General features: G+C 41.3%; 2 protein-coding genes across 3 annotated transcripts in view; one reads left to right on the top strand and one right to left on the bottom strand.

Moving 5' to 3' along the window:
- The window catches only part of ZNF613 (zinc finger protein 613), a 55,469-nt gene that overhangs the window by 1,748 nt on the left and 33,683 nt on the right, over positions 1-20,038 (top strand). Inside the window, exons 2-3 of one of the 2 annotated variants that reach the window (XM_077842740.1) lie at positions 13,128-13,160; positions 15,981-16,032. The gene's annotated coding sequence lies outside the window, so the exon portion shown is untranslated. The remainder of the gene's footprint in view (positions 1-13,127; positions 13,161-15,980; positions 16,033-20,038) is intronic. The other variant, XM_077842732.1, reaches the window with a different exon arrangement.
- On the bottom strand, positions 7,977-19,002 carry LOC144280619 (uncharacterized). The gene is given in 5 exon segments (XM_077842858.1): positions 7,977-9,613; positions 9,616-10,473; positions 11,731-11,857; positions 15,825-16,008; positions 18,395-19,002. Coding segments are annotated over 4 exon segments (1,782 nt in total). The 5' UTR covers positions 15,840-16,008; positions 18,395-19,002; the 3' UTR covers positions 7,977-8,831.

Here is a 20,038-nt window from a genome sequence, read left to right as displayed (position 1 = left end):
TATTCCTACTTTATTTCAATTATTTGCAAAAGAAGGAATGTCATAAGGATGTTCAGTCATCCTTTCATTCAACAAATCACAGATTTCTGTAATATGCAGCCATTAAATCCTCTTGCTGACCTGAGATCATTTGCAATTTGTGTTTCAGCACTTTTTGATCAATCACTATACTAAATGCTAGTGACATCAGAATGATGTAGTACAATTCCACTCACATAAAAATGTCTTAATAGATGTACTTACCTACATAAATTCATGTATATGTATGCATATACATGCATGCATACATAAACCTACACATAGATATAGATGTTCACATAGGTAAATACAGGAAACACACTACCACACAGTTGTTAATGATGTGTCAGAGAATTAAGGGGAACAATGTATAGAGGGGTACTTTGTTTTATCATCGTGTGTACTATATAATGACTCTTTTACATTGAAAATGTGACTCAGAGTCTGTGGTTCTAACACCAAATACATGGTGTCTTTTCCAATACCAATTTTCCAAGTCTCTGATTCTCCAATTATAGTGTTCTATAATTCAATCCTACCTAACACTAACTACTCAGAGTTATTAGCATCAGACTAAACAGCTTAAGGGCTCAGTTCCACAAGACTGCCTTCAGTTCAGATACCAGTCACAAGTACCAGGTCCCCAGGTTACTTCTGTCCAGTGTAGCTATAAATTTAGGGGTTCCCACAACCTCTCCTCTTGGGTTTGATAATTTGCTAGGACTCAGAGCACTAAGGAAAATGTACTTAAAATTATTATAAATTATACAAATAGACTGCCACACGAAGAAGTACACAGGTGAGGTCCAAAAAGGTCCTGAGTGTAGGAGCCTCTGTCCCTGTGGAGTTAGGGTGCACCAATCTTCAAGTAGGCAGATGTGCTGGCCCACTTGGAACCTCTCTGAACCCTGCTGGGTTTCTTTGGAGGTTCCATTACATAGGCATGATTGATTAACTCACTGGTTACTGGTGACAACTCAATTTCCAGCTCCTCTCCTGTCCCTAGAGGTCCCAGGTGGTGGTAAAAGTTCCAATCCTCTAATCGAGGCTTGTTCTTTTTGGGGACCAGCCCCTATGCTGAAGCGATCGGGGTTTACCGGGCATCACCTCATTAGCATGAATTCAGATACGTTCAAAGGGGCTTGTTATGAAAACAGAAGACATTCCTACCACCCGCAATAACAGGGATTTAGGAGCTCTACCAGGAATCCAAGACAAAGACCAAATGTATATATATATGTATATATTTGATATATATATAATGCTACAATAAGTCATTTGGGTAATTAAAGGTAATAAAACGGTGGGAGATAACAACTAGATTTTGAACACAGAAGGAAAGGCTCTATATTTTCTAAGCTAAGCTGAAGTTCTAAAGCAACCTGTATGGATCTCAACAACCCAAGCCATTACCAGACAACAGAACTTATAATTCCCTATGGTCAAATCTTTACTCAAACAACACTTCAGCCACCTGTTCACAAAGGACCTCTGAAAGCTGTACAAACCTTCCATTTTACTGGGCACCTTAGGTTCTACCCAGGGGTAAATCCAGATGGCAGCAAGGCTGGGTATGCAAGTCACCAGGCTGTGGTCTCCTCAAAACCTGTGTCTACTCAATTCTACTTTATCTGATCCCACAGGGGACTCAATAATCATGTAAGAAACAGCCATGCTGGTACATCGATTAGAAGGCTGCTGAGAACACAGAGCCCACTGTCTCACCTCTGGAAAGAAACCAGTTCCTAGCTTGAGTGCCACAAAATGGTGACCTCTCCTCAGAAATTGATCTGCTTTGTCCTGAGTCAGTGCCTATAATGTAGCTTATCGTGATTTTCTGGTTGTAATGCCTGTCAGATGTAGTAGATGCACACTGACGGTTTATGTCACCAACAGGATCCTGCAGAGCCATATGCTATATTCTAGCACTGGTCATGTACAAAATCTAGGAACACATTTCTGATTCCACTTTGTCCTGATTTTGAAGGTAGTCTGCTTGTCTCCAGAGCCCATTTTCCCCAATTTATGATTTTATGTAGTTGAGCTGGTTTTTTCAGGCCTCCACAAATCCATGAAGGACTCAAATTATCAATAAAACGAACCAAAAGTCACCTGGGCCTTTCATCATTTTCTTGTTTCAGGAAGTGCCCAGTAAGAGGGGCATTAAGTCTCTTCTGGATCTGCCCTTATTTTCTGTTCAAAAATCTCAGTCTTAGGACAAGGATGTCCCATGAATGGCCAAATGCAACCCCAGGAGCTTCCCTCTTGTCCTTTACTGAATCTCTTACTCCTGGGAATCCAGGACCTGTGGGGATGAAGAGCAATTTCATTTTGAATGACACACCCACTCTGAGCCCAGACACCAATACTGCTGCTGTGCACCCACCTTAAGTCAAGGCCATTATTTGTAAATATCTCTTTACTTGGTGCCCCAAAAGCCTTTATAACCTAGGGAAATAAAACATAACAATCTGAATGTGGGGGAGGTATGCCTTTTTTCTGTGAAGTAAAAGTAGCATGAATGAGAAAGGGAAGGTGGGAAAGAAAGATTAAGCTCTGGACATATTTTCCCTTAAAATCTATACCCATTTGTACTGGGTTGAATGGTGCACCCACCCCGAAAAAAGATATGTCCATGTATTAACTCCCATGAACCTGTGAATGTGACTTCATGTGGAAAAAGGGTCTTTGCAGATTTAATTAAGGATCTTGATATAAGAAAATCCAGGAGTGGGCAGCCTGGGTGGCTCAGCGGTTTAGCACCTGCCTTCAGCCCAGGGCCTGATCCTGGAGACCCGGGATCGAGTCCCGCGTCGGGCTCCCTGCATGGAACCTGCTTCCCCTCTGCCTGTGTCTCTGCCTCTCTCTCTGTGTCTCTCATGAATAAATAAATAAAATCTTAAAAAAAAAGAAAAAGAAAATCCAAGAGTGTCTAGATGAGCCCCAAATCCAGTAAGTGCCCCTCTATACCAGAGACACAGGGAAGATGAGACCATGTGAAGATGGAGACAGAGAATAGAGACATCTTGCCCTAAGTTGAGGAACACCTGGAGAATCTGTTAGAAAAGGAGAAGGGATGCCTGGGTGGTTCAGTGGTTGAGCCTCTCTCTGCCTTTGGCTTAGGTTGTGATCCTGGGGTCCTGGGATCGAGTCCCATATCAGGCTCCTCTCACAGAGCCTGCTTCTCCCTCTGCCTATGTCTGTCTCTCTCTCTCTGTCTCTCATGAATAAATACATAAATCTTTTTTTTTTTAAGGATTAGGAAGTGAATGGATGTTGGGCAGATGTGATGAGAAAACCCAAGACTACCCCCAGGTTCAGTGATTAAGTAGGACTCACAGGCCTCAGCATATAATTTATTACCATAAAAATATACAAAGCAAAATCAGCAAAGAGAAAAGGTCCAAATGGCAAAATCTGGAGGAAACCAGGTACCAGCTCCCACAAGTCATGTCTCTGTGAAGTTACACGATACACTTACTTCTCCTAGCAACAGGTTGTGATAACACACATGAAATGTGTTAGATTAGAAACACAGTGCCCATGGCTTTTACTGGAGGTTCATGTAGGCACCCACTGCCTAGCACATATCAAAATTCCAGAATCCCAGAGGAGAGCAAATGTTTAGGATAAACCATACTGTTTGAAAGAACAAGTTAGGCATAGTGAGCCATTCAATAGAGAAAGGGGCAGCCCGGGTGGCTCAGCGGTTTAGCTAGCACCGCCTTCAGCCCAGGTCATGATCCTGGAGACCTGGGATCGAGTCCCACGTTGGGCTCCCTGTGTGGAGCCTGCTTCTCCCTCTGCTTGTGTCTCTGCCTCTCTCTCCTCTGTGTCTCTACTAAATAAATAAAATCTTAGGGCAGCTCTGGTGGCTCAGTGGTTTAGCGCTGCCTTCAGCCCAGGGCGTGATCCTGGAGACCTGGGATCGAGTCCCGCGTCGGGCTCCCTGCATGGAGCCTGCTTCTCCCTCTGCCTGTGTCTCTGCCTCTCTCTCTGTGTGTGTCTCTCATGAATAAATAAATAAAACCTTTAAAAAATAAATAAAAAATAAAATCTTAAAAAAAAAAAAGAGAATGAGAACTCTTCCCCAAATCTAAATTCCCTTGCAAGAAGGCCCTTCTAAGATGAGCTGTGTTAACTCTTCTCTGCAACAGCAAGTAACCAACAGTGTCTGCTATATTAGAAAAGTCCTAGGATCACTGATGCTGAAAAGAATTCCATAAAAATCCAATAACTTTCATATTTGAGCCCTTGGTGGATTAGAAATTTATTATTTCCATAGCATGAAGAACAAAACACTACCTATAATTTTTATTATTTACTTGTTTTAATTTTGAAAGATTTTATTTATTTATGTATTAAAGAGATAGTGAGGTGCACCTGGGTGGCTTAGTGGTTGAGCATCTGCCTTTGCCTCAGTCCAGGATCCCATGGTCCTGGGATCGAGTCCCACATCAGGCTCCCTGCAGGGAAGAGGCTCCCTCTGCCTATGTCTTTGCCTCTCTCTGTGTGTCTCTCCTGAATAAATAAATAAAATCTTAAAAAGAAATAAAGAGAGATAGCAAGAGAAAGCATGGGGGGTGGGGAGAAAAGAAGCAGGTTCCCCACTGAGCAGGGAGCCCCACACAGGACTGTTCCCAGAACCCTGGAATCATGACCTGAGCCAAAGGCAGACACTTAACCGACTGAGCCACCCCTTTAATTTTTTTTTTTTTAGTACATAAAATATACTACCATTCTCATCTGTTTCTGAAACATACATATGAAAGTCTGTATTGTTTGTGAATACATACACATCTAGTAAAAACATGAAGATATGCATGATATAAAATAAGATAGCAGTTATTATGAGGAGGGAAGACTGCTCCCCACACTGCTCCAATTCAGTCTCAAATCCAGGTTACCAAAACAAAACAAAACAAAAAAACAAATCTAGGTTACCTGCACTTGTGACCAAACGGCTATAAATCAGGTTTCCATGACCTCCTTGGGTTCAATTAATTTGCTAAAGTGGTTCAAGAAGTCAGAGAAACATTTTACTTACTAGGTTACCACCTTTTTATAAGATGATATAACTCAGGAACAGTCAGACAGAAGAGGAAGAGATACAGACAGTATGGAGAAAGGACAAGGAGCTTCCATGCCACTCTCCAGGTTTGCCACTCTCCCAGCACCTCCACGTGTTCTCCAGCCTTAAAGCTCTCTGAACTGTGGCCTTTTGGGGTTTTATGGAGGCTTCACTAAGTACACATGATTAGCTCATTGGCCATTGGTGATTGAGTCCACTAACAGCCCCTGTGCCCTCTTTCAAGGTTAGGGGATGGGTTAAAAGTCTAACCACTGTTATAACAGGGTGGTTCCCCTGACAACCAGACCCTTCCTACAGGGGCTTTCCAAAAGTCACCTCATTAATGTAACAAAACACACCTTAATCACTCTCAAGACTTTGAAAATCCCAGAGTTTAGGTGCTCTTGCCAGAAACAAGGATGAATACTAAATATATATTTCTTCTTCTAAATCACAAATCACAGTAACTCACCCAGGTTATCCAGTGAGAACAAGAATCCAGATTATGGTTTTTTTTTAATTTTTATTTATTTATGATAGTCACACAGAGAGAGAGAGAGGCAGAGACACAGGCAGAGGGAGAAGCAGGCTCCATGCACCGGGAGCCTGACGTGGGATTCGATCCCCGGCCTCCAGGATCGCACCCTGGACCAAAGGCAGGCGCTAAACCGCTGCGCCACCCAGGGATCCCAAGAATCCAGATTAAAAAGCCGAATTAATTCGATCCCAAAACCCACACACTGGTCACTGGGCCTATATTTGGAGATGCTTATATGTTCACTTAGGAAATATAAAGGAGTTTGTTTATTTATTTAAAAGATTCTGTTGGGCAGCCCCGGTGGCGCAGCGGTTTGGCGCCGCCTGCAGCACGGGGTGTGGTCCTGCAGACCCGGGATCAAGTCCCACATCAGGCTCCCTGCATGGAGCCTGCTTCTCCCTCTGCCTGTGTCTCTGCCTCTCTCTATGTGTGTCTCTATGAATAAATAAAATCTTTAAAAAAAAAAAAAAAAAAAACAACTCACAGCCAAGGGCAGCCCCGGTGGCTCAGCGATTTAGCGCCGCCTGCAGCCCGGGGTGAGATCCTGGGAGCTTGGGATCGAGCCCCGCGTCGGGCTCCCTGCATGGAACCTACTTCTCCTTCTGCTTGTGTCTCTGCCTCTATCTGAATTAAAAAAAAAAAAATCTTAAAATTCACAGCTAAGACCGCCTTTTGTTCCAGGCCTGTTTGGGAAACACCAAGAGTTGAAATTTTAAAGTGTGTTCTCTGAAATAAGCAGATACAAAAGCAACTGTGAGGAGCTCCTAAGTGGCTCAGTGAGTTAAGCCACAGACTCTTGGTTTCAACTCAGATCAAGATCTCAAGGTCGTGAGATAGAGTCCTGCATCAGTCTCTGCCCTTAGCAGGGAGTCCACTTGGGGCTCTCTCCCCGCTCTGCTCCTCCCCTCTACTCTGTCTCTGTAAAATAAATCTTAAAGAAAAGAAAGGGGGGACAGCTGTGATGCTGTCTTAGCTTTAGCAATACCGTGGGAATGGTTTTGAAGAAATAACACGCAAGCATTCTAGATGGCAGTTTCACCACCTGGCTGCTGGTAACTAATGTTACTGGAAGAGGATTCTGGAGCATCGGCCTACTGTTTTGTCACTTTAGGTCGGGGGCGGCGCCCTCTGTGCCCGCCCTCCCCTATCTCTGCGCTCTAGTCCAGGCTGCCTCACATGCAGGACAGGGAGCTAGGACAGAGACAAAGTCCTAAGCTTTTAAGTTAATATAAATCGGCCACTATAACTTTATAGAAATGTCCAAAAGCTGTTAAAATTATATAATAGTAGCTGTGATTTTTTTTGAAAGGTAAATGAAATCTGAGAATACTTTCATCCACAAATCGGTCTACTTCCAATTTAAAATGGGGACCCCTGGGTGGCTTAGTGGGTTAAGTGACTTGATTTCCCTCATGTCATGATCTGGGGAGTCTGCTTGAGAATTCTCTCTCTCCCCAACCCTCTACTCACACGCTCTCCCTCTGTGTGTCTCTTTCAAATAAATCTTTTAAAAAATATGTATCTAGGGGCTGCCCGGTTGACTCAGTGGTTTAGCACCGCCTTTTTGGCCCAGGGCATGGGCTGAAGGCAGATGCTAAACCGCTGAGCCACCCAGGGATCCCCTCAATTCCCTCATTTTAATGTAAACCAATGTGCTTGAAAAGGAAACCTACTTTTGCAAAATTAAAATCAAACTCAAAAAAAAAAATCAAACTCATTGTATCTTAGAGTTTAATCTCCATTTAAGAAAATAATTTGAGACTTTCCAGCTACAGTCTAGAGAGGGATTAATAAAAAAAATCTCTGAAGTTTCACTTATACTCTTTGAAAGGGAAGCACACCTTGTACAGTATAGGGGAAATAGAAGACTACTTTGACTTTACGAACAAGTTACATTGTCCAATCAAGCAGTACCAAGACCAAAGCTAGTATTTAATTTCTGTCTTCTGATATCAGGGACAATCTCTCAAACTGTTTATAGAGTTCAAAGGGGCATAACACTTGTGAATACTCATTATCTTCAAGCCCCAAATATCTGATCAGTTTAGAAGAAACAAAATTCTTTATTACAGATACTTCAACTGTATTTCATCCAGCTTAAGATACTTTTGATTGTGTGACCCACAGTTACTTTACATACTAAGTTCTCTATTTAAATGTCAAGTCAGGGGATCCTTGGGTGGCTCAGTAGTTTGGCACCTGCCTTTGGTCCAGGGCATGATCCTGAGGTCCCGGGATCGAGTCCCACATCGGGCTCCCAGAATGGAGCTTGCTTCTCCCTCTGCCTGTGTCTCTGCCTCTCTTTCTCTCTCTGGTATACATAAATAAAATCTTAAAAAAAAAAAGATGTCAAGTCATTAACTGTATGCTACATTCAAACTTCATTGTTAACTATGTGGGGAAAAATATTCTATCTTTGAGTCAATGAAAAAACATTTTACTCAAGGAATGTTCAAAATCTTCCAGGCCCATTTACAAATAACAGGAAACAGTGCAGTGGCAAGGGAGGGGATATTCAGTATTTTATTAAGGTTTCTTATTAAAATAATGAACCATGTAGTTCAATTACAATTACAACTTATGTAGCACTGTAATGATATCAAGATTCAATGCAGATATTCTATTGGCAAGTTTTGTGTACATTTAAGTACATGCACTAGGGAGTCACGTTGTTTTGCTAACACATTCAATTCCCAATTATGAACAATCATTTTAATAATAAAAATAGATGTAAAACACATATTCTCATAGTTCTGATATAATTTTTGCTTTGTTTTCTGATAAATGTATTTATTTACATACTTAAAATATTCCATAATGCTGCTTAATATGTCACAATTCCAGGAAATGACATCCCTTGTAAAATGATAACCAAAAAAGATACCTCAGACTCATTATAGAATTTTTTCATCAGCGTCAATTCTCTGATACCAGTGTGGCTGGATTTCATGCCAACAACATCCTCACAATCAATATAGACACACACAGATGTTCCCTCCTATTTTCTTTCTGGCTACATTCAATTGACATATATGCATGAAGGTATTTCCTCCTGTCTGGCATTCTAGTACCATTCTCTTGTAAGGTGTGAGTCTGGGGGGAAAAAAAAGTGTGTCCACATCTGTGGTCTTAAGATTTCATTCCTGTGTAAACTCTGGTGTAATCAGCTATTTACTTTCAATGACTTTTGGATATTTACTTCATTCATGATTTCTCTCCTCTATGAGTTTTCTGATGTAAAATGAGGCTGAATTTGTGGAAGAAAGTTTTCCAACACTCATTGCATCCATAAGGTTTCTCCCCTGTATGAGTTCTTTGATGTATACTAAGATATGATTTCTGAGTGAAAGATTTCTGACATTCGCTGCATTCATGGGGCTTCTCTCCTGTATGTGTCTTCTGATGCAAAACGAGGCTAAACTTAATAGGAAAAGTTTTCCCACATTCACTGCAACTGTAGTGTTTCTCTCCTGTATGGATTCCCTGCTGAATAATAAGGCTAAACTTGTGAGAGAAAGTTTTCCCACACTGGAGGCATTCATAAGGTTTCGCTCCTGAGTGAATTCTCTGATGAATAAGGAGATAGGACTTCCTGCTGAAGGCTTTGTGGCATTCACTGCATTCATAAGGTTTCTCTCCAGTGTGAGACCTCTGATGAATAGTGAGGTGCGACTTTTGAGTGAAAGCTTTCTGACACTGACTGCATTCATAGGGTTTCTCACCTGTATGTGTTCTTTGGTGTAGGATGAGACTAAACTTGATGGAGAATGTTTTTCCACATTCACTGCACCCATAGGGTTTCTCTCCTGTATGAGTTCTCCAGTGAGTATTGAGGAGTGACTTTACACTAAAGCCTTTCCCACATTCACTGCAATGATATGGTTTCTCTCCAGTGTGAGTTCTCTGGTGTCTAATGAGCTCAGATCTCTGGATGGCTTTTCCACATTCACTGCATCCATAAGGTTTTTCCCCTGTATGAGTTTTTTATGTAAAATGAGGCTAAACTTAAGGGGGAAAGTTTTCCCACATTTATCACAACCATAGGGTTTATCTCCTGTGTGAGATCGCTGATGAATAATGAGCTGTGACTTGTTGCTGAAGCTTTTCTCACACTCACCACATATGTAGGACTTCTCTCCTGTATGAATTCTTTGATGGGAAGGGAGTTGTGACTTATCGATAAAGCTTTTCTGACATACACGACATTCAAACCGTTTTTCTCCTGTGTGAGTTCTCTGATGTTTAATAAGGCATGACTTATCAGTAAAAGCTTTCTCACATTTATTGCATTCATAAGGTTTCTCTCCTGTACGGGTTCTCTGGTGTAAAATGAGATGTGATTTCTGGCTAAAGGCTTTCTCGCATCTACTGCAACCATAGGGTTTCTCCCCTGTGTGTGTTTGCTGCTTAATGAGGTCTGACTTCCGGGAAAAGGCTCTCCTGCAGTCACTGCAGTTATACTGCTTCTCTCCTGTTTGAGTTTTCCAATGTTTAGTAAGCCGTGATTTATGGATGGAAGGCTTTAAATGTTCATTATATTCATTGGATTTTCCTCCAGTATGAATTTTCTCATGCTTAGTATAAAGAAATGCTTTGTCAAATCCATTAAACTCAACTTCGTTTCTTGCATAGCTTTTATTCTGAATAATGTACTCTACATTAGGTTTCAAATGTTTCTCAAGTATGTCAAATGTATGGGATCTTTGTGCTAAAGGGACATTGAAGTTTAAGCTTAGAGACAGTATTTTTCTAAATGCAGTGTTTTTGTGGTGATTCTCCATAGTTTCAAGATTGCCTTTGTTTTCTTGGTGCCAGTCTGTATGACAATCAACATGCCAGATGTCATCTAGAAAGAAAACCAGTGAGCCACAATGACTATGTAATAGAAGGTGTGGAATCCCATAGCAAAGGCCACGCAGAGAAGAGGAAATGAGACTGGGTATACAGTGAAAGTCTGACATTTGTAAGTAGGAGGAGAAAAAAAATGGAATAAACTACAAAATGTGGAGACAAGGGACAATTTATGAATGCTAGGTATATTAGAAAAGAGAGCTATATAAATGTGTTAAAGGGATGAGGAGAAGGCAGGTAAACTGAGGATGCCAGGGAGAAAGATTAGGAGAACAAGTTCCAAGATGAACTAGAGTGGGATCTGGTCCGAATACATAATAGGAGGAAATGTATTCTTTTATTTTTATTTTTTTGAAAACTTTTTAAAAATAGGCTCCACACCCAACATGGGGCTTGAATTCACAACTCTGAGATCAACAGTTACACACTACTAAATGAGCCAGTCAGGCACCCCCAGAAATGTATTATTTTAAAAACCAAGCAAAATAAATAAATAAATAAATAAATAAATAAATAAATAAATAAATACCAAGCAAAACAATCCTAATATGGAGAGATTAAAAAGGGGAGTCAAGGGATGCCCAGATGGCTCAGTTGGTTAAGCGGCCAACTCTTAATCTCAGCTTGTCTTGATCTCAGGGTCGTGAGTTCAAGCCCTATGTTGGGTTCCACCCTGGGCATGGAGCCTACTTAAAAAAAAAAAGTGGAGTCAACATTAATGTATGAGGGCACTTATGTCCTCTAAGTCACAGTCAGAGCTTAAAAACATCAAGGTTTCTCCAAACAACAATAGGTGTCTCCCTGTTTCTGACCAAATAGGAATTTACTTCCATTTACACCACAGGGTTGGTTTTTCACTTACCTGGATGAATCTGACTCTGGATTTCTTCCTCTGTTATCCACGGTGTTCCACGTTCCAACTAGTAGAATGCATCTGCTTTGGTAACTTGATACCCTACTCAAGGAAAATTATAGCGGATCCATGGACCCAAATACTTGGTCTACAAGGCCTCTGAAAAATGGGGGAGGTTATATTTAAGGGCCTGAACAATTTGCATCTTAGCCAAATAAAGCCCTTTTATTTTGGGAGTGAAAGAAAAGCCTTCTGTTAAGAGGTGAGAATGTACCGAAATCTGTGATGTATAAAACTCAAGTGCAAAAAAGTAAGGTGCTTGTAAGGCTCCACACATTTAATCACTGAGAAAGGAAAGGCAATTCATTGCCTACATTACTCTGGGAAAGCTCTGCTTACCCACTGATACTAGGTTGCTATAATTTTCCAACATCACATCTTGATACAGGTTCTTCTGAACAGGGTCCAGTAGCTGCCACTCCTCCCATGTGAAAACCTCAGCCACATCCTTGAATGACAGTAACCCCTGAAATAGAACATTCCTACTCATTTCTAAAGGGATTATTGTTGGTTAATGCTATGAAGTATAATATAATAATTTTTCCTATCATCAGTCATTTGCTTTCTATATAACTAGTTTTGCATTATAGTCTGTAGGAAAAACTAATTTTTATTTAAAATATCCTATTTTTGTGCTTCTAATCATTCACTGATGTACATGTTCACTCTTTCACAAAAGAAAAATAGAATAGAGCATCCTGAAATCCTTTACTCTAAGAAGCATCTACAACCTATGTGAATGCACCTATATGTCAGGCACTACACTAGATACTCCTTTGTATATAAGACCCTCTCCTACCCTAAAAGAGCATACTAGTTTGCAGAGAGAGGTATAAGTGCACTAGAGTACAACACATTTATATAGGGCAAGAAAGAAATGTATACCATGTGGGCACCAAGGTGGAGGAAAAAACTTCTAAAAGGTTGAACTTCAGATAAGCAAGGAGAGAGGTGAATGGAATTCAAGAAAGAAATAATATGAATGACAGCACAATGAAAAACTATGAGCATTTAAAACACTGCAAATATATTTCTTCCTAAGTTGTGAAATCAAATGACTGAATTTAGAGCAGGGAGAGCATATTATAAGCACTCAAAAATTTTTTTTCACATTATTTTTGTTACTTAAACATTAACAGTGATAGACTTCCAAGGTACTGGGTTAAGTGCATTTAGTAAGTTACAGAGGAGCACCTGGGTGGCTCAGTGGGTTAAGCATCTGCCTTCAGCTCAGGTCATGAACAGGGATTGAGCCCTGCGTTGGGCTCCCTGCTCAGTGGGGAGCCTGCTTCTCTCTCTGCCCTCCTCCCCTGCTCATTCTCTCTGTCTCAAATAAAAAAATAAAATCTTAAAAGAAATAGGTTACAGAAAAGTATATAAACTATAACCTCGAATATGATGATGGGTATTAGGTTCTGTGTGGTAAAGTGTTGACTCAGCAGGCCTGGGCTGCCCAAGCCCTGCACACTCCAAAGAAAGGGCTGTCTTTGGGAGAACCAGTCTTTGACTTGCTCCTGGGAGATGATCTCTGAACCCCTATAATATCCAGCCCAACACAGGTGTTTTCACATTCTTGAGGCCTTGGGCTAGGCTCTATTTTGGGGAGCTGGAGACCGAGTAGCTGAAGTTGGTCATGCATGCTGAATGCTTGTGTTGACTGACTCCCACTAAAACCCTGGACACCAAGGTACATGTAAGCTTCCCTGGATGGTAACACTTCCCACTTGTTGTTACAGAGTGCTGCTGGGAGAATCAAGCCACTCCACTGGGTGAGGAAAACTAGAAGCCAGTACATGGTCTCTCCTGGACTCTACTCTGTATCTTTGCCTTTGTTGATTTTAATCTGTATCTTTTCACTATAATAATGAATAACTACGATAGCTTTTGTTGAATCCTTTTGAGTTCTTTTAGAGAATCATAGAACCTGAGAGTGGGCCAAGGACCCCCAACTCAAATATATACAAATTCATAGTTACATATGTAAATGCTGACAGGGGAAGTCAAAAGAATACACATATAGTTTGAGGATGGTGAAAAAGAATTAATGGGGAACTAAAGTGTTTAGCTCTAAAAACCCCTCCACTATTTGAAACTTTGGCATTGAGAATATTTTAAGTTTTACTAGTATAACTGGAATTCTAAAATTTTTTGAAATATTTTTATTTTTATGAATTAAAAAAAAAAACTTTTAAGATTTTGACAGAGAGAGAGCTCGCATGCGCAAGTAGGCAAAGAGCCCGACATGGGGCTCCATCCCAGGACCCTGGGATCATGACCTGAGCTGGAAGATGCTTAACTGACTGAGCCATCCAGGGACTCTGCGACTTTTTGAAATAGAAGAAATGGATTATGAACTGAGTGAAGAATGAGAAGACATTATGAAGGAAATATTCTAAGACTTTGCTAATAGATGTAACTTGGAAGTGTTTGCTAATTAACATAAATTGGGATTTCTCAACCTCAACCCTACTGACATTTTGGGCCAGATAACTTTTTGTGGTGGAAGTCTGTAATGTGTGTTGTAGGATATTTAGCAGCATCCCTGGCCTCTATTTACTAGATCCCATTAACAGTTATGACAATTAAAAAATGTCTCCAGATATTGTCAAATGTTCCCTGGGCAGAGAAAATCATCCTGATTTGAGAACCACTGATTCAAAGAAATGACTGAATTTTGAAGACTGTGGAAGACCAAAGGATGGTCTTAGAATCTATCCAAAAGATGGTCTTAGAATCTATCCATTTTCTCAATAATCTAGGTATTATCCCTGGATAAAGTCAGACCACCAGAAACCTATGGACTTGAGCTACATTGTTTTGAAACCCTAAAGCACTCTGATCACTGATTTTGGCTTTAGTATAGCCCCACTGGCTTGTCTGAGGACAGCTGAGAAATAACCAAAAGGAACTTACCACTTTACTAGTGGTTTGCTATAGAAGAAACTGAGCATTAAACAATCTAATGATCTATCAAAGACATTTCTTCCTACTTACGTGACAGGAACTATCTACTTTTCTAGAGGAGATTTCTCCTTAAGGCAAAGCAAATCAGTGATTTTTTATTGATGGTCATGTGGTAGATTATATTTCCCAATGATGACCACAATAGTATGTCCCATTCCAAAACCTTTTGCAATGTGACTTCGTTACTACCCAATCAAGCGGTAGAACGTGTTCCTCACTCCTTGAATCTAGTTTGTCTTAGGGACTTGCTTGCAACAAAGAGGATGCAGCAGAAGTGATGATGCCTAACTTCCAAAGCTAAGGCAGAAAAGGCCATGTAGTTTCAGTCTGCTTTTCTTAGAATCTAGCATCATGCTGTGAGAAGCCTAAGCCACAAAGGGAGGCTATGCATAAACACTCCATTCCAGAGCCTCAGCTCAGCCTAGTGTTTGAGTTGCGTTATCCTGGAAAACAGACACAGGAATGAAGAGTCATTCAGATGATTCCAGTCCCCAACCTTTGAGTCTTCCCAGCCAAGGTTCCAGACACGATAGTGTGGTGATAAACTGTGCAGTAAAGGATTAATACAGCAATCTGGCTTGTCCACACCCTGCACATGCCAAGGAAAGGTTTGATTTTTACCTCTTCATAGGAAGTAACCTCTAAGTCCTTGAAATATCTTTACCTGAGAGCCTTGGGCTATGCCAGATAATTCATGTTATTGGTGTGGTTTATGGTGGGGGGCTTGCTACACCATAGTAGCTTGACTTCTGAAAGGGCTGGAGACTAAAGGTAGCCATTCATGAAGTCAGCATTGCCTATGTGACCAACTTAAATAAAAACCCTGGAAACTAAGGCTTGAATTAGCCTCCCTGATTAGCAATACTCAATACATAGTGTTACAAGTGATTGCTGGGAAAATTCAATACTGTCAATATGACTCCACTAAAAGAAAACAAGTGGAAGCATTTGCTTGGTATCTCCTGGATCCAGCCTTATGATCTTTCCCTGTGGCTGATTTTAATCTATATCCTTTTGTTGTAATAAACTATTATCGTGAGCATAACAATGTTTCTGAGTACTCTGAGTTCTAGCAAATCACTGAACCTGAGCATGGTCCTGGGAACCCACGAACATGTAAGACACCACTATAGGGCTCTGTCTGACTTCCTGACCCACTGAATCTATGAGAATGATAAAAATAAATGCATAGCACCAGGTTACAGTGTGGCTTCTTATACAGCAATAGATAAGTGGGACAGGGAATACTAAAGACAAGTTTGTAGCTCAATTTTGTGAACTACTTAGAACTTGGGCTCTATAATTTATGTTCTAACTTAAAATCATTTGCATAAACAAAGGATTTACACATTCTCATTGTACAGTCCTCATAAATAATGAATAAATGTATTCTTTTAATATGTGTATTGTCAAGCTTCCTTAAACCTACAGGAAAGCTTAATGGAAAATAAATATATAAATAAACTCACTTGGGACTTGGACATTTTCTGAAGCCCTTAAATATTGTCAGAAAGTTTAATATGTGCTCTGTTGTTGATTCTGGGCTCTTTTCTGAATTTCTAGTTCAAGCTCTCTGGTAAAAGATGCAGTGTTGATCTTCATACCTTCACTTCTTTCCTTCATAGGAACTATTTTATCCCAGGAAGCCAGGACCTGGGGATTACAGAAATTGTAACTGTGAGTATAACAGATTTTTCTGAGTTGTTGGAGTCCTTATTTGTATGTGTATATATTTTTTAGATATACACAAATAGATATATATCTAAAATTTATGTTTTCTTTAGGTAGTAGGTTAATATGATAGTCTAAAGAAAAAAGTAATATGTAGTACCTGATGGCTTATTTTTCAATAAACATACAACTATTTTATAATAAAGAAACACAAACAATAAAGCTGTCATTAAATTATGTAATTTTACCAAAACTGTACTCAAAACTAAATATGCATTTCGAGAAAGACCATTACAAAGAAATAGCAGGGGAAAGTCCAAGAAGAAAGTTTTAAAAGCCTAAAAAAATCCAGAGAAACAGGTATAAATACTGAAATACTACTTGCTAATCTGTCTTGGGTATCTTCTGTGTGATCTTTAACTGTATGAAGAGTTAGCACTGTTTATCTTTTGTTATTTATTTATTTTTAAACAAATGGGAAAAGAATCTCAGGTTGAGAAACTTGCTCAAATTCACATAAGAAAGTGGCAGAATAAAGGACAGGGGGGTGGCTCAGCAGTTTAGCACTGCCTTCAGCCCAGGGCCTGATCCTGGAGACCCAGGATGGAGTCCCACATCCAGCTCCCTGCACGGAGCCTGCTTCTCCCTCTGCCTGTGTCTCTGCCTCTGTCTATCTCTCTCTCTCTCTGTGTCTGTCATGAATAAATAAATAAAATCTTAAAAAAAAAAAAAAAGGAGGGGATCCCTGGGTGGCTCAGCGGTTTGGCACCTGCCTTCAGGTGCCTTCATGCCCAGGGCATGATCCTGGAGACCCGGGATCGAGTCCAGCGTCAGGCTCCCGTCATGGAGCCTACTTCTCCCTCTGCCGGTGTCTCTGCCTCTCTCTCTCTCTCTCTGTCTATCCAGAATAAATAAATAAAATCTAAAAAAAGGAAGGAAGGAAGGGAGGAAGGGAGGAAGGAAGGAAGGAAGGAAGGAAGGAAGAAAGAAAGAAAGAAAGAAAGAAAGAAAGAAAGAAAGAAAAGAAAAAGAAAGTAAATGGCAGAATATGGATAAAAAAGAAAAGAAAGAAAGAAAGAAAGAAAGAGAGAAAAAGAAAGAAAGAAAGAAAGAAAGAAAGAAAGAAAGAGAAAGAAAGAAAGAAAGAAAGAAAAGAAAGAAAGAAAGAAAGAAAGAAAAGAAAGAAAGAAAGAAAGAAAGAAAGAAAGAAAGAAAGAAAGAAAGAAAGAAAGAGAGAGAGAAAGAAAATGGCAGAATATGGATAAAAACCTTAGGTCTGCCCAAATTCAAAGTCCATATTCTTTTCTCTGCGTTAAACTTACCTGCAGATGTTCTGATTACCTGGAAAACCTACAAGAATCAATTAGTAGTTACATTAATTAATAAGAGTTCAGTAAAGAAAGAAAAGAGAAGGTGGTTTATTTTCTTTAAAAATTGGCTCTTTTGAAAAAAAAAATTGGCTCTTTTATATCTACCAGAAAATAAATAAAATAACCATTGGAAACCATCAAAGACAGGAAACAAAGCTGCCCCAAGCACTGATCTCCCTACAAGCCATCCCATTCACTGACCACGCCCAAAGACCACTCAATCACTGACCCCTCCCCCAAGTACATCCCAAACACTGACCTAAGCCAAGAACATCAAAAGCACTAAACTACCAAAGATGTCTCAATCACTGAACCCCCACCACTCCCAGACCCAGGAATATTCCCATCGTGGACACTGGCATTAGTAAACCCTCTTAAGGACGTTCTGATCAAAAAAAAAAAAGGACGTTCTGATCACTGACATGTTCCAAGGATTCTTCAGGCACTGACCTTTTTCCAAGGATGCTCCAATTGCTGACATGGCCCTCACGACGGCTGTCCTAAGAACTAATCTTTCCCATGAGACCTTTTCAGGCCTGACACACCTTCAAAGACACCCTTATTCCTGACTTCCTTCATGAACACCCCAAACACTGACCTCCCATCATTGATCCTCAATCAGTGACTTTACCTGAAAGACGCCCCCATCACTGGCTATCCCAAGTGCATCCAAATCATTGACCCACTGACTAGGTAACACCAATAACTGACTTGCCTCCAAGACGGCCCCAGTCACCGATCCCCACAAAGTAATACCCCAAGTCCTAACACCTTTCTCCAGGCCACTCCAATCCCTGACCATCCCCAGGCCTGCACCATTGCCGACTACCCCAACCCCTCAATCATGCAATGCGCCCCCCACCACACAACGGCTTGCTTCTCTCACGGACAACCCAAAGCTTCCCCTACCATAAACCCCAAATCTCCACAAACCTAGTTAAACCTTATTCCGCTCCCAGAACGCAAAACTGAGACCCCGTAATACAGCCTTCGCGCACCAGGTGGGTGGGTAGAAAGAGCCACGGTCCATCACTTCGGCTTCAGACTCACAAACGCTGTTCCACCTCACGAGATCAAGTTTAACGTGTGTGGCATCCGAGTCTACAGGCAGCCGACCATCACCCCGGGGGCGTCCTTCCACAGACTAAGATTCCGTTCAGCTCTCGGTATTTTAGACAAAGGCACTATGAGAGAGTATGGCGGTGCCCTGTTGGCAGATTTACGTGGGAGCCGCCATATTGGAAGTCCGGTACAACTCCTTTCCAGCGAAAGAGAACATTCCTTACGTTAGTTGTGAGCGACACAAAGGGCGATGCGCAGGCTCCTGTCTGTGTGGGCCAAGCCCAAAGGCAGCCGCCACCGCTTTGCTGATGATGGTACGTGCCAAGCAGTGAAAGTTTACTGTGGGCGCGGCCATCATGAAAAATGCACAGGGCTGGCCGTAGAGGAGAGGGAGTCCTTTAAGGAGTGGAAAACACTGGAATTTATATAAAACGGTATAGGTTTCGAAAAGCCAAACTAGTACGACAAAGGCAGTAGGCCTCACTGTGGGCGTGGAGTACACTAATTTATTTTAAGGAAAAGATTTCCTGCCAGGATTGGTGGTGGTGGTTAGGCGACATCTCCAAGGTGAAAGGTGAGAGGGCTAGTGGGTACGTAGAGCTAGTAGTGAGGGAGGGGCTATGCTCTTCATCAAGGTAGGGGCTGGAGACCCGGGGGAGAGAAGACTAGAAATTGTTGGTAGAAATTTCTTAACAGATTTTATCTCAACTCAAATATTTTCACATTTTATTTATTTTTTTAAATTATTCATGAGAGACACAGAGAGAGGCAGAGACACAGAGGGAGAAGCAGGCTCCTCGCAGGGAGCCGGATGTGGGACTCGATCCCGCAAGTCCGGGATCACACCCTGAGCCAAAGGCAGACGCTCAACCACTGAGCCACCCAGGCGTCCCCTCACATTTTATTTCTAGTGAAGTAATTATTAGAATTAGAATTGAGTCAAAGAGAATGAAATATTTTCTTTTTAGTATATGTGCTGCCGAAGCGAGCACGAAAATGAAAATTTTTAATTGGGTAGATAATTCCAGATTGTTGTCCCAAACTGGTTTTACTGATGATACATTTTACTGGCTACTATCCTTCTTAAGGAACTGGATACTTCGGGGACGCCTGGGTGGCTCAGGGGTTGAGTGTCTGACTTTGGCTCAGGGCATGATCCCGGGGTCCTGGGATCCAGTCCCACATTGGGCTAACTGCATGGAGCCTGCTTCTCCCTCTGCCTGTGTCTCTGCCTCTCCCGTGAATAAATAAATGAAATCTTAAAAACGAAAACAAACAAACAAACAAACAAAAAAACCAAACAACTAGATACTTAGGGGGCCTGGGTCATGATGCCAGAGTCCTGAGATCGCACCCCAACTAGGGTCCACTGCTCAGGGGAGAGCCTCCTTTTCCCTCTTCCTCTGTTTTCCCCCACCCCCACTTGTGTGCACCTGCATGTGCTCTCTCTCTCTCTCTCTTTTTTAAGACTTTTATTTATTTATTCATGAGAGAGAGAGAGAGAGGCAGAGACACAGGCAGAGGGAGAAGCAGGCTCCATGCAGGGATGGATCCCGGGTCTCCAGGATCACACCCTGGAC

Source organism: Canis aureus, chromosome 1 (assembly GCF_053574225.1).
Source record: "Canis aureus isolate CA01 chromosome 1, VMU_Caureus_v.1.0, whole genome shotgun sequence".
Classification (NCBI taxonomy): domain Eukaryota; kingdom Metazoa; phylum Chordata; class Mammalia; order Carnivora; family Canidae; genus Canis; species Canis aureus.
This window is presented reverse-complemented; position numbering and strand designations above follow the sequence as displayed.